This window comes from Condylura cristata, unplaced genomic scaffold, assembly GCF_000260355.1.
Source record: "Condylura cristata isolate star-nosed mole 26May11 unplaced genomic scaffold, ConCri1.0 scaffold00010, whole genome shotgun sequence".
Lineage (NCBI taxonomy): Eukaryota > Metazoa > Chordata > Mammalia > Eulipotyphla > Talpidae > Condylura > Condylura cristata.
This window is the reverse complement of record NW_004567111.1, coordinates 44,498,812-44,514,096: the sequence shown is the minus strand read 5'-3', so window position 1 is coordinate 44,514,096 and position 15,285 is coordinate 44,498,812. Positions and strand designations below refer to the sequence as shown.

Genomic DNA, 15,285 nt, shown 5'->3' with positions numbered 1-15,285 from the left:
GAGCAGCGGGCGGGTCAGGAGAGGTCTGCCACGCCATGTGGTCACTTCCGGAGCAGGCGGGGATTGAACTCATGCGGAAGTAGCTTTAGCTTCTTAGTGCAATGCTTTAACCCGCTGTGCCACCAGGGAGGGCCAACAATTAGTTTATTTTTAACTGAGGTAATATTGGAGTACCCCCATTAGGTATTACCACCATATTCTACCACCATATTCCACTACCATGTACTATTGTACTTCCTTCCCTCTTTGTTCTTACTCCTCTCCCGTTAAACTCCTTTGGGCTTTAGTTCTGTAGTCAGCTTTCAAGGTTTCATTTTCAGCTTGTCTTTAACTATTAATTTACTTACTTTATATTCTACCTATTAGTGACATCATCTGGTATTTATCTTACTCCTTCAGACTTATTTAACATTATCCTTTCAAGCTTTATATGGCATATAAAGGCATGAGTTTATCTTTTTTGAGAATGATGGAATTTTAGAGCCCATTAGTAATAGAAATGAGCAATATCATAATATAGAAAATCAAATACAATATAGAAGACAAATGTGAGAATAAATATAACCAATAAAATAATCAAGCAATTACAGATGTAATAGAACATATTTTTGAGTTGCAGACCTAAACAAAAGTGGTAAAAATTAAAAATTTAAAAAATAACTAGGCTTAATCCTGATGACTACTTAAAAAGTTGTTACTTGACCACCATTATTTTGTTGGTTCCTTTTCTGTTGAGTATGGCAACATGTCCAGCTATATAAGTACTGTCTTCAAGGCTCCTTTGTCTCTTCCTGAAATGCAACTATGATGTGAAAGCAGCTGGAACTGCAGTGGCATTTAGTGCCCACCTGGAGGCACAATATGGAAGAAAGAATGAATGAATGGAAACAGGAGCTAAGTAAGATGGCTGACACCTGAGTCCGTATGATGTCAGCACTGTTTGTATATATGGACACCCACACACATATAACAGTATAACATTGTGTGTATATATATATACTATAATATATAAATAAGCATATACATATGTATATATAGACACAAACACTATATATATAGTTTGTGAAATCAATGTTCTATGAAGTTTCTGTTAAATATAATTGAACCCACTTCTAACTGAAGCAAATTTGAACTATAAACGTGTATAAAAAAAGTACTATAATTCTCATCCAGCCAACTTCAGAAATTCTCATCCAGCCAAGTTACTGTTTGATGACAAGAGAAAAGCGTACAAAGTATTACATCCTGGTTATTTAATCTCTTGAAGTCTAAGTTTCTTTATCTAAAAACTAGAGAAAATGTTTACATCATAAAATTGTAAAGGTTAGCCCTCCCTGGTGTTGCAGCGGGTTAAAGCACAACACTAAGAAGCTAAAGCCACTTCAGCATGAGTTTGGTCCTCGACACTGGAGGTGACCACATGGTGCAGCAAACCTCTCCTGACTCGCCCGCTGCTCCCCTCAGCAGTGTACTTCAAAGATCTGCCTGTTCTGCTCCCCACTCTGTCTTTGGTGAATCTTTTCACCGCCTCTGCACTTCTGTACTCCAGTTCTGTATGCAGAAATAAATAAATCTTCAAAAAAATTGTAAAGGTTAAGGAGAGGTAATATATAGCCAATGTCTTCATTTAATGCTCAGTACTCTTGAAAAAAAATTTATAGGAACAACCAACTTTAGCTAAATTTAAGAAAAAATCAAACACTTAGGAAGAGGCTATTGTTTTAATATTGTTCTGAAATGTTTCTCCAACAAAATAAGAAAAGAAGATAAATTAAAAGTTTATAGTGATTTGTAACTCTGAATATAATAAAGAAACTAAGAAAATACTGGAAAAGAAGATAATGAAGAACTGGCCATGCTGAGTGCTGGAACAAAATAAAAATTAAAAGTCTGACAACAAATTAGTTATTACCATTTAGTAATAAAAAATAGCTCAAAACAATGGGGAATTAGTTGTTCAGTTATTGGTTTCAATACAATCAGGTTCCACATCTTAACCAGTGGCACATACCAAGATAATGCTTGAAGAGACTAGGTCAGCTGGTTTGAAAAAGCCCTACACTCTTTGTTTCCTCATGGTTAGGTCCAGAGTAAACATTTTCGGAAGGTGGTGTTTATGTACTTGTGATTGCACATAGCAACAGTTTATACTATCACACTGAGTTTTAATCACTTGACTAAAAGGTATTAGCCAGATGTCTCCATTATAAAGGCACATTGCTTCTCTCATATTAAATAATGTGTATGTGGGGTGATACTGTGAGAATCTTCCACTGCCATGTATGTAGAGATCCTTTTTCCTAATAGCCTTTCCCTCAGTGTTCTTCACATCCATTGCTGACACTATTGACTTTTCTCATTCTCTGATTTCTTCTGTACCACATGGCACTGTCTTATGAAAGAGAGTTTTTCTTTCCCTTCTTGCAGTTCTCACCATCATTCTGTATGTTCAACTGTCCTAACTTTGTCCAGTAGGTTCTCTTCAAGCTGACTCCTGTCTTTGTCTACACATACTTTTAAAATGTCTTTCCTTTCTATTAGTAAAGAAATTATAGTCACTGCAGAATATTCTGACACAGGAAAATGCAAAAGGGGAGAGGTTGCTATATTCCCACACCTGAACTAATTATTAACATTTTGATCTTTCCAGGAGATAGAATCTTTTTTTTTTTAAGATTTATTCGTACAGAACTGGGGTACAGGCCAGAGATGCGGAGGGTGAGAGAATTCACCAGAGACAGAGCGGGAAGCAGAACAGGCAGATCGACCAAGTACACTGCTGAGGGGAGCAGTGGGCGGGTCAGGAGAGATCTGCCTCGCCATGTGGTCACCTCCGGGGCAGGCGGGGATCGAACTCATGCGGAGGTGCTTTAGTTTCTCAGTGCAGTGCTTCAACCCGCTGCGCCACCAGGGAGGGCCGAATCTCTCTCTTTTAATTCTGTTCTTTAGTTACACAGAAACAGCAAGTTTTCGTCGGGCTTATTTCCATAGATGTCCCAACACATAAAATTTTACTCTTATCACCTTTTTCATTTTCCATTTCAATGTGACTTTCTAACATTTCTAGGAAAGAAGCCATGTAATAACAGTTTGTGACAAGCCTGGGCTAGGTTTTGGAAAGTACCTCTGAGTAAAGCAAGAGAAAGAAATTAGGAAAGGCAACAAGGGAAATAGATGGTCTCACTTTGAGAGTCTCTTTGAGGTACAATTCCTGTAGATCACATAGGAATGTGGGTTTAATTCTTCTTTCAATAAACTTTTTAAAGCAGATCCCAGTGTTAGGGACTGTGTGGAGTTCAGAGGTCACAATACCAAGAACAGAATTGCACAGATTGACACAACGTGTACAGTCAACCAGGACATATAAGCATCCTACACATATCAATCCAAATGATAGTCATAATTGCCTTTGAGCTTGAGGAGCAGGTTAAATAATTGGGTCCAGATCACTCAGCTCGATAGTAGTGGACAAGCATTCAAAAGCAAGCAGTGTGTCTCCAGATCTGTGCTCTTAACTACTGTGCTATGTTGCCTGTGAGGACATGTTTGACTTCTCTAGTTTGTGTATTGGGTTAGTATGACTTTTCCTTATAGCACTGACATTGCTTCTCTGTAAGGAGTTCCTCAAATCACTGAGATTCTTTGAATCTATACTTCCCAGTGACACTCTGTGGTAGGCACAGTGACAAGGCTCATCTCCCTTACTGACTACAAGTCTACAAAGCCTAGCTCCAGAAGCCAAAAGGGGTAAAACCAAGTGGGAAATTCCCAACAGTGGGATCTACCTAAAATGGGGGTGGAGAGAGTGGAGGGGGGAAAGAACAATGAAGAATGCCAGAGATAAAAATGACTTAGCTGTTATAAAATAATGTTAATTTTTAGATGTTATAATGGTGTTATTATGTAGAAAAATGTTCTTATTTATAGGAGACACCACAATTTAGGCATAAAGTGTCATGTCTTAAACTTGTTTTCAAAAGGTACATCAAAAATACATCTGAGAGACATTAAATAAAGGACATGAAGGGTAAGCAGTGTACACTTATTTTGCATAGACTTCTGTAGATTTGAACATTGTCTAAATATGAAAGATTGTGTGGGAAAAATGCAGATGAAAATAAGAGTGAAAGTATAGGATAATTAAAACTGGCAACCAGACATAATGTGTGGGTCTTGCTTAACTCCCAATTTGAAGAAACAAACCCTAGGGAAATGTTTTTGAGACAGAAATTTGAACACTCACTGGATATATGATGAAATTATGAAGCAGATTAAACAAGATGGACCATATGATAATAACTATTGCAGGTGGACTTATGGATACATTAAGAATGATTTTTTCTCCTTTTGTATATGCCTGAAAATTTACATAGTAAAAGTTGGGGGTGTAACTCAAAATTACATAGTAATATTAAACATGTCATTGAGTGAATGTTGATTAGTTACCTAAATATATTCCTGTGGTTCTCTTTTTAAGTAAAAGTGCTAAATAGAGTAAGAAGTTGTGAAATCAAGCTTGAGTTACTTGAGTTTTTTTATAGTAGTGTTTTTAAATGAATTTGGGTGGGGGAGCTGGGGAAGTAAAGATTATGTGGAAGTAATTGTCTATTTTTTCCCTTTTGTTTTCATTCTCCCATTTTTCCCAATGCTTGAGGCTCCTGACATCATAAAGAAAGCTAGAGCTGGGGCATTATCTACATCACTTCTGAAGCTGATGAAATGGTATTTATTGCTTCCACTTAAGTTTAAGAGTTTCAAGATCGTCTCTGTAATCAGTTCCTGATGTAGTTAGGACTTACTATCCTGCATACTTAAGATGCTGCTGTGGTTACCAGAGCTACTTTAATATTCAGGTGAAGATAAAACAAGTTTTTGAAGGAATGATCATATGGACAACTGCGCCCCATCCCTCAAATTCTGTTGAGCTGTAAAACCCCATGACAAGAAACACACTGATAGTTTGGCCGGCCAGTTTGTTAGGACCATGTAGGCAGCAGTTCATGTTCTGGGAAATGATGAGCTGGTGGTGGAGCGCTACAGTGCTTCTGAACACTTTCACTTTTATTCTAAGGTAAATGTTTCTAATCAAGAATGACAGTAGTTTTCTAAAGGAAACATTTAGAGCATTAACTTCTAATATAAACCATGGAGAAGAAGTAAGAGTAGATCAGGCTATGTATATGAAAATGGTAAAAAACAAAATCAAACTTATGAGTGGAAGACATAATAGAAAAATGAGAAGGAATATATGATCAAGGGGAAAAAAATCTTGGAATTAGTTTCCATAGTTACTTATACATTTTATTTGATTTCCAAACTTCACTTTCATTCCTGAGACTAATATTGATGACTATAAGTTAAAAAATGTAGTGTTCACAAATATAAAATATATATACCTGAAAATGCTCATAAGATCCTAAACATTAGCTTTTCCCTATTACTGCCATTGTTTTTAACTCTTTAACTCCCCAAGAGGCAAAGATCCTTGTCAAATGCAATTTGTTTATAGTATTTTTCAGTAAGACTGTGATCCTCACCCCCCTTCTCAGTACTTCTTACTCAGTTTTTCCTGTGGTGGGTAAAGTCAGCTGTGCAGTGATTGACCTCTTGGCTAAGTTGTGAATTCCTTGAAAGCAGCTTCTTTTATTTTTAAATAAATGTACTTCATAGTACTTGGCATTAGTTAAGCGTGCAATAAATGCTTAATGAGTTGGATAATTAATATTTTTTTGGGTATTAAAATATAATACTGCTGGCCTACATTTCCTCAAAGGCCATCAGGAAATTTAGAGATTCTTGTTCACATAAAGATTTATGATTATGTTCATGGGTTTCCCCTGTTTATCACCATAGCCCATCAAAAAAGAAAATTTTTGTTTGGAATTACTTTTTCAGCTCTATCCTGCTTGTTTTTTAAATGCCATCAAGAATTTTGACAAAGATGTATTTGTTTACTGTTTCTGGCACATTGTTTACTCTTTTTGAAAGCTAAGGAATTAGCTTTATTGTGGGCTTTCATCTTTTTCATTCATTACAATACTCTCTAATTTACTGGCAGTAATTGCAAGATTGTACTCCACTATCCTTTACTACAAGGCATGTAAACAGCCTGGGTTTGTAAATTTGAAACTCACTTGTTACCATTATTGAAATAACAGTGCTCTAGATTTCTTAGGTGTCTTACCATTTGCATGTTTTTCCATACCTTACCTCATTTAAGCCACACTAGAAGCTTAGTTTAGTAAATAGAAATTATGATCTGTATTTTTCAGTCCAGAAAATGGAAACTTAAAAGTCCCATGACTAGGTAGAAGGGTCAAAGGGTTGAGCCAGGTCTTTCAGAGCAGGTGCTTACTCATTAACTGTGCCTTTTGTATATCTTCTTTCCTAATGAAAAATTCATTCTTCTCAATGGAGGCCCCTATCACTCTTACCCCATTCAAATTCAAAAAGAATTTGTATTTCATGCTGATGTCATTTTCCAAATTTTTTTTCCATCAAAGTTTCAAGTATTGTTTTATTCTGAGCAGGGCCACAGTTGATCATATTTTGTTTGCCAGTTAAATTTGTTTTGAAGTTAGGATTGGATCGTAAATGCTGTAGTGAAAAAGAAACACAAATTCATTGTGTCAGGCACTGTAGTAGGTGCTTCCCATGAAATGAGATCATTTTCATAATCTAGGAAGAGTGATGTTCTCAAAATTTACAGATGAGAAAGGGACCTTCTGAGAGTCATAGCTATGACAGTGTCTATATTCTTCTAAATAAGTCTGAATATGGATTTCAAGTGGAAACATCTTTTTGAAGCTATTTTCTCTCAATATAGTTTTTTTTTTTTAAAGAGGCACTCAGTGATGGTATCTCTGTGACATTTTTATATTTTAAGAGAATGGTAGAGGGAGGATAAGGACGGTACCTGGAATATTAGATCTTTTTTCCTTCTGCTTCTTTTCCCAGTTGGTATAGGTCACTGTTAACATGTAAAGACCCAGTGGGATGAGCACACAAAGTTGACCAGCACTTAATTTCAAGAGTAGAAAGCACTTAGTCAGCTTCCAGACCTTTCTGCATACTAGGAATACTGTCTAGAGAGAATAACTATCTTGCTTTTTAAAATTGAATTTCAACAACTGGAAAACTGGTGGTCTCATAATTACAAGGAGCTAACTTAGAGATGGAAGTAATTTGTTATGACTATGCATAGTCAAAAAATCACCTCTTTTCCCCACTTTCCAGACAGTTGCAACAGGACTTTCCCAGGGCCCTGATTTTCAGCACAGATGATTTTTTCTTCAGGGAAGATGGTGCCTACGAGTTCAATCCTGACTTTCTGGAGGAAGCTCATGAGTGGAACCAGAAAAGAGGTAACAAGTTCCTTTCCAAACTCCTGGGAAATCCTATTATGCACATAGATTGTAGCTGTTGCAAAATTAATGTTTTATGAAAGGAGCTTAATCCAAAGTTCTGCCATTTCCTCCTGCCCCCAAACAGAATGCCAGTGCTTAACCTTCCTAGATTCCAGGAAACAGAATATTTTTGATAATCGGTTCTGAAATAGGTGGCATTAAAGTTGTGTAATGAAGACATCCTGTAATAAAAATAACAAAATGTGGAGTACACTCACCCTTCTCTGATTGTTGCATGTTGTTCACTGTTATATAACATTGTGTTGCAGCAAGAAAAGCAATGAGGAATGGCATATCCCCTATTATTATCGATAATACCAACCTCCACGCCTGGGAAATGAAGCCCTATGCAGTCATGGTAGGAAGAAGTATCTTCTTCTTGATTCAGAAGTATCCTCAATTTTCAGTTATGGGCATTTTGTGCGAAGTTGAAGCATTTGTTTTTCCTTTCTTTCTGATCTGATCTTCCATGAACTAATATTTATTAACAGTTCTGTCAGGCTTTATTCTATCTACTATTTCTCTGCTGTTCAGTGGCTGGAATTTGCTGAGATGCTAATAATAGCCTTAAAGTTTAATTTTTAAATAGTTGTTGGTCTGAACTCTTGATAGCTTTGTTTGGTTGTTTCTTTAAGGAAAGGCATATGTAGAAACATACATTGGAGTTTGCTCAGAAACATTGAGCTAGATGATGTTCCACTGTCTGCCACTGGCAAGTTGGGGGTTTCAGTGCTTTCGCATGGGTGTTCCAGGGCAACAGAATATTTCAGTTTAAAAAGAGATTTAGGCTTAACACTGTAAATTTGCTTAAGTACTAGAATACAAATATAAATACTCCTAAAGATATCTCAGCATGCTATTGTCATAATAAAGACAAAACAATGTATACATTTTGGGCCCTCGGTGGCACAGTGGGTTAAAGCACAGCACTATGATGCTATTGCAGCCACTGCAGTGGAGGTTTGATCCCCGGCCAAGGGGAGTGACCCACATGGTGTGGCAGATCTCTCCTACCTGCCCACTGTCCCCCTCATCAGTGTATTTCAGTCAACCTGCCTGTTCTGCTCCCCATTCTACCTCTAGTGAATTCTCTCAACACACCCCTGCACCTCTGACCTGTGCCCCAGTTCTGTATGTATAAATAAATCTTTAAAAAAAAAGTATATACATTTTATATTTTGTAATGTCTGACCTTTTTCCAGACATATTTCATCTCTGTTAACAAGTTTCCATTCCCTATTAGGGTTAGGTATAGAAAGGAGAAAAGATCCAGAAATATAGTGGGGCAGGAGGAAGATAGCTGAATCTTCCCTTTTTGTAACACATTAATTCTGCTTGATTAACTATAAAGTAAGTTCTCTCCAAGACTGAACTGATGGCGTCTAACTTTAGGCCTCTTTTTACATATTGGGCCAAATAGCTTACATACAGGTATGTGCTTTCCCCTAACTATACTTCAGTTCTACATAGACTCAGGCTTGTAGGACTTTGGTGAAAATAGGAAAGAATATCAACTTTGTGGTTACTTCAGTTTCCTGAACTGATAGTCCACTTGGGAGAGAAACAAGTAGGCACATGAAGAGTCAACTTAGTAAGATGCAGCTCAAAAATCAAGAATTAGAGGTAAACTGAGAGTGGCTTTAGAGAAATCATTTTATTTTCTGGTTATTTACAATCGCTTTCAGCCATCCACAGCTAATAAAACCCAAAATTAGATATCTTCCATATGTGATATTTAATCTTTTCTAATGAGGAGTGTTCATCTAAAGAATGAAGAACACATCTTGTTAGCACTTTTCATTCTCTTCTATTTATTTTTTTAAGACTGTGGGTCACCTCCCTGGCCCAGGATTGTGCTAAAGCAGCTGTGGTTAGCTTCCTAGTGCTGCACTTTAACCTGTTGCACAACCAGGGAGGGCCCTCATTCTCTATTTTGTAACACAGTAAATAATAATAGAAAGTTGTTTGATGTTAAAAAAATATATATTAGTCAATTTATGAATGTGAAAAATATCTGGATGCCTATATAGAAACTGAATAGTTTTCTAAACTCAAGGAAGTGGGGCACAGCACAGTTGAACCAAACTGTACTACATAGCAGTGGGAACTACCTTTGGAGGAAAGAGTAGTAAAGTGCATGGAAATCACCTTTTCCTCCCCTTTTTCAGTTCTAATCTGATGGCACTATCACTTTCTAAACCAGGGCACGAGGAATAGAAGACATTTGACAGTAAATCTATGATAATCCTACCAGTAGAACTTGAGAAATCATTAAATTCATTACTTATATGTGGACAGGATATTTTAAATTAGTTAAGCTGCCTGTTAAAAGATGTCCAAAACAAAGAATCTTTATAATTTTCCTACATAGTAGATGAAACTGACTAAAATTTATTACTGGGAGACACAGTAGAATCAGAATGGCTAAATAAAGAAACAAGCCAGTTATGTATTATGATAAATTAAGGCAGTCATTGGATTACTGGTAAAGTGAGAAATTTTAGAGAAGATTTGTAGTAAATGTTAAATGGCAGCATACACATTCCCAAACATACATACCATGTCTTCAATGTTTTATGTACTTTTGAAAAATCAGGCACTTGAAAATAACTATGAAGTTATATTCCGAGAACCTGACACTCGCTGGAAATTCAACGTTCAAGAGTTAGCAAGGTACTTCTTTGTTTTTCTAGTTCCTCATTTATGTATCCTGCTATTTTCAGGTATTTCAGACCGAACAAAAGAATCTTTTCAGGCTGGAAATGGACATGGTAGTTTTCAGGCCAGAAATGGTAATTCTTGGAAATTGATAACTTTGGAATTATTAATGTAAAAACTTTAGACATGGGTCTGTTTTTCTAATACAATTCTAAATGCTAAATGCTAAATCTTGGCTTGGACTTGATCCTTTAAAAGCACACATTTAACAGTTTGCTAAAATGCTTCTTCATTAATGAACATTTAAAAACACTTTCTTCTGCATGGGATTGCACATATCAGTGATTTTTTTGCATTCAGGCTAAATATTTTTAGTGTTGAGCAGTCTGTATTTCACTTATGGTCTAGATGCTGCTTCTAATTTATAAAGTAGTAAATGTCCTAGTAATACTAACGTATTATTGAATATGTGGGCTGAGATCCACTATTGTGTTATTTGAAGAGGCTAATGATTTAAACTAACAATTGAGATCAGAATTTACTTTTCAGGAATGAGGTTCATTCATTCTTATGGTTATTTCAAAGATAGTGTTTCCAAAGTGGGTCTGTGGACCACTGCTATTAGAATTACCTGAGAAAACTCTTAAATTCTTTGTTTATGGACTCCCTTCAGTAGTTGGGATCTCTGGCAATTATATTTCTAACTATATTCCCAGTATTTATCATATTCTCTAGAATTTAAGAGATATCTAGAAATATTTTAATAAGCGTGTAGCAGCATCTAGGACTGAATTGGTATATGCATGATTAACAGTAAAATGTATAATATAATAAAAATATTTTGTGGAGGTCTTTATATCTTGAAGCAGAGTTGAAATTTCTAGAAACAAAGCATTACCTGAACCTTTAGCTTCTTGCTAGCTTGAGGGTATTTTGGGGGTTTGCAGGGCAGCATGGAAATAGGAGTGGACCTGAAAGATAATTGCTCAACAAGATGTTAGGCTTTTGTCAGAGTTAAATTCTGAGAGTAGGGAGAGTATATCTATATAATATGGACTTGCAAAGTACAAGTAGCTCACCTTGAGCTATTGCCTTACTAAATGTTTGCATTTTTTCCACATAGAAGAAACATTCATGGAGTCCCAAGAGAAAAAATACACCGAATGAAAGAACGGTATGAACACAATGTTACCTTTCACAGTGTACTTCATGCAGAAAAACCAAGCAGAATGAACAGAAACCAGGACAGGAATAATGCATCACCTTCCAGTGGTACAGGATACTGGAACACCTACACGGAGTTTCCAAACCGGAGGGCTCATGGTGGCCTCACAAACGAGAGCTCCTTCAACAGAAGGGGTGGTTGGCACCATGGATATTAGAGGCTGACCTTATAGGCACTGAAAATTTTCCTATGGAAGTTTTTACTTCAATTTTTAGTATTTATTCTTTGTTCGGTTTTAGTCAGATCTCTAATTACAGTGTAAATAGTCAAATCTGAAAGTTCTTAGTCAAATCTGAAAGTTCTAAGAAGTCATTATATTCATCTTCAACAAGCATTTGTTCAAGTGACCCTATATGCATGGTCTGATGCTGAAAATTATGCAGATTTGATGAAACAAAGTCAGTTTCCCTAGAAATTTGAAACTGAAACCTAAGAACATAATCAGTCCATAAATAATGAAATCAATGTAGTTATGATCTATATAAACTTTAATACCCCTTTCTCTGAAGTAATCTACCTTTTCAGGAAATTCATCTCCATCAGGAAAATTGGAAATATAGGGGAAGAGAAGTGGAGGGGGCAAAACTTCTAGTGCATTGCTACTTTGATAGTTTAGGAATCCAAAAATGTGAGATATGTGGCTATCATAATACTGATTTCCTGTTAAAATATGCATCTGAGGAATACTGTCCTTGAAAGTATTCATTTTGGGAAATTATTCCTTTATCCAGTGATACATCATTGTATAAAAAAAGTCAAATTCTACTATGTAATTGAGGAAAATGAGTGTCATTATTTAAGTCACATTTTGTGTTTTGACCACTTTTTTGAATAGGATTAAACCTGAATATCTATTGGCTGTTGTCCTAGTAGTGAAAATAAAACAAGCCTACTTTTACAAAAGTTTTTAAGAGGAATAATTAAGCAATGTAAAAAGCTATATATGCCTATAAACATGTGTATGATCAATTGGCAGCCCACATGTTTGGGAGTACAAGCAAATACCCCAAGATGTAGGTGACATAGATATGTGAAAGTCGTGCCCTTTATGAGATGAGCTCTTGGTGTCTTACGTGGCATCAAGAGAAAATTCACCACAACCCTGGAATGTCCCTTTTATGTCAATATTGAGCTTAATGAATTCAAATTAAATCTCCACAGATTGAAGTCAGATTTGCTGTGAGACCATAATACGACCATGTAGGATGTATGCTTTGTTTTTTGTTGGTCAACAGCTTCTTTCTAAATGTTCTGTGAAGTATTATTTTAAGTGTCCTAAATAATGGTGCTTTTATTGTTATTAAAAATTACATATGATATTGCTTTATGGATTTGTCATTGGATCTAAGCTTTTTGTTGTTGAAACATAAAACATTTATCTAGATTCTACAAATTTCTGCCATAAGAACTGTTTCCCTGTATCTTAATCTTGTTTACATCTACATTAATAAATGTTACTTGATTGTGCACATAGATCAGTGTACACTAGAAAGACTATTACTGTAATATTCCATTATTTGACACTATTGAAATCTGCTCAACATATTCATGACTATAGCAATGTATCTAATTTTTTTCTTCATTAACATTAAAAAACTTGCCTATCAACAAAGTTTGACAAATTAAACTTTGTTAATTTTAATGTCATGTCTTGCAAGTATTACTGTACTAAATTCTGTGTATCCAGGCACAATACATAATAATCTAATAATTATGGTAATCTGTATAACACTGCCTTTTCATGCCTAGGTAATGTGGGATCTCCTATTAGATATATGGTTATTTCAGAACTAGCTCAATCTAGATAGCTTAACTCATTTATAGAAAGGGGAGAAAGGGCCAGAGAGTCCAAATGGGGAATTACCTTCCTTTGATTCAATAGGAGCAGCCAAAGGGGTCAGTATCTATGCCTTCCCAATAGGTCAGAGTCCTATTTAGGCCTTCTGGTTGACCTGTGCTGAGTGAGTGACTGCTGGTTGGGAAGTGACTCCAGGTTATAGACCGAGAGCTTTTCTAGAGCTCAGCAGAATAGTTCCTTGGTCAACTTGCTATTTTTTCCATATTTGACTCCTGATATACCTAGTTTGGAGGCATAAAACAACTTGATTTAATGGCCAATTTCACTTAGAGTCCTGTTTTTCTTTTCTCTCTCAAATCCCACAGCTCTTGACCTTATACTATTTTTAAACAATATTGATTTGTATTGTGTATTATTGTCTGTGTCATTCATAAAGTAGGCATAGTGTAATGAAACAAAGTTTGTTCAATAAATGGTGCTGGGAAAAATGGGCTGCTACATGCAAAAAAATGAAGCTAAATTGACTACTTTACACCATGCATAAAAACCAATTCAAAGAGGGTTAGCAAACTAGACATAAGACTTGAAACCATAAAATATATAGAGGAAAATATACACTACATGACATATACATCAGTAACATCTTTAAGGACACATCACTCAAAGCAATGATCCTGAAGGAAAAGATAAACAGTTGGGGCTACATCAAATTAAAGAGCTTCCATACAGCAAAGAGACATTAATCAAAACAAAGAGATGCCTCACTGATTGGGAAAAAAATTTTGCACACAATAGTAATAAGGGATTGATCACAAAAGAGCTACAAAGAGTTGACAAAACTCAACCAAAACAAAGTAAATAACTCAGTCAAAAAATGGGAATAAGCTAAAAAGACACTCCTCCAAAGAGTAAATTCAAATGGCCAATAGGAGTATGAAAAAAGTGGTCACTATCATTTTTAGTCAGGGAAATGCAAATCAAAACCGCAATGAATTACCACCTTACACCAGTGACAATGGCATATATTAAAAACTAGAAACAACACATGTTGACAGGGATGTGGAGAAAAAGGAATTCTACACTGCTGGTGGGAATGCGACTGGTGAAACCTCGATGAAAAGCTGTTTGAGTTTCCTCAAGCTGCTACAAATAAAGCTTCCATATGATCCAGCAATTCCACTCCTAGGAATCTACCCAAAGGACACAAAAACATTAATTTAAAAGGACAACTGCAACCCTATGTTTACTGCAGCACTATTTACAATAGGTAAGCTATGGAAACAACCCAAATGGCCCAAATTAGATGACTATATCAAGAAGATGTAGTAGATATACACACTGGAATATTACTTAGCAATCGAAAAGATAAACTCATGCTATTCACAGCAACATGGATGGAGCTAGAAGGATCATGCTCAGTGAAATAAGCCAGAAATAAAATTACCAGATGGTTTCACTCTTAGGAGGAATGTAGAGGACCCAATAAGGGAGCAGGAAAAAAAATAATAAAGTAAATATCAAAGTCAACAGGCAACTATAAACCAGAGTTCTGCAGGAGAGGATCAAAATGGATGGGAAGAGCACAAGGGACTATGGTGAGGATACAAGAGTGACTTGGTGGTGGGAATGTCACAGGGACTATCACTGAGATGAAAATGTACTCATTGTACAAAAATGAACAATGATGTTAAAAAAATAAAAAATGGGGCCCTCCCTGGTGGTGCAGTATGTTAAAGCACAGCACTAAGAAGCTAAAGCCACTTCAGCATGAGTTTGATCCCTGGCCCCAGAAGTGACCCATATGGCGTGGCAGACCTCTCCTGACCTGCCCACTGCTCCCCTCAGCAGTGTCTTCATCAGTAGGCCTGTTCAGCTCCCCACTTTGTCTCTGGTGAATCCTCTCACTGCCCCTGCACCTCTGGCCTGTACCCCAGTTCTGTATGCATAAATAAATAAATCTTTAAAAAAAAAAAGAGAAGGGGTGGGGAAGTGGGCATAATGTTTTGTGTACAAAACAGGCTGTCATTAAGTGACCATTGAATATTAAGTAACAAATTACTAAATTATTAAATTAATCCCTTTTGGGTGTAATATCAACACACACTTAAGATTCATACATAGTTTGAAGGGTAGGCCACAAGGATTACAACCGAGATGAAAAAAAGTACAAAATAATGATGTAAAAAAAAAATGTATAT

General features: G+C 36.1%; 2 protein-coding genes across 3 annotated transcripts in view; both read left to right on the top strand.

Moving 5' to 3' along the window:
• The window catches only part of N4BP2L2 (NEDD4 binding protein 2-like 2), a 69,544-nt gene extending 62,225 nt beyond the window's left edge, over positions 1-7,319 (top strand). Inside the window, exons 9-10 of the transcript XR_001145332.1 lie at positions 4,655-4,722; positions 7,237-7,319. The gene's annotated coding sequence lies outside the window, so the exon portion shown is untranslated. The remainder of the gene's footprint in view (positions 1-4,654; positions 4,723-7,236) is intronic.
• N4BP2L1 (NEDD4 binding protein 2-like 1) overlaps positions 1-13,815 on the top strand; it is a 20,688-nt gene extending 6,873 nt beyond the window's left edge. Inside the window, exons 2-5 of one of the 2 annotated variants that reach the window (XM_012723244.1) lie at positions 7,237-7,364; positions 7,676-7,764; positions 10,003-10,079; positions 11,188-13,815. In XM_012723244.1, coding sequence (XP_012578698.1) covers positions 7,237-7,364; positions 7,676-7,764; positions 10,003-10,079; positions 11,188-11,446 — 553 coding nt within the window. In that variant the 3' untranslated portion in view covers positions 11,447-13,815. Of the gene's footprint in view, positions 1-7,236; positions 7,365-7,675; positions 7,765-10,002; positions 10,080-10,129; positions 10,199-11,187 lie in introns of both variants that reach the window. The other variant, XM_004680193.2, reaches the window with a different exon arrangement.
• Positions 13,816-15,285: the final 1,470 nt, after the last annotated feature.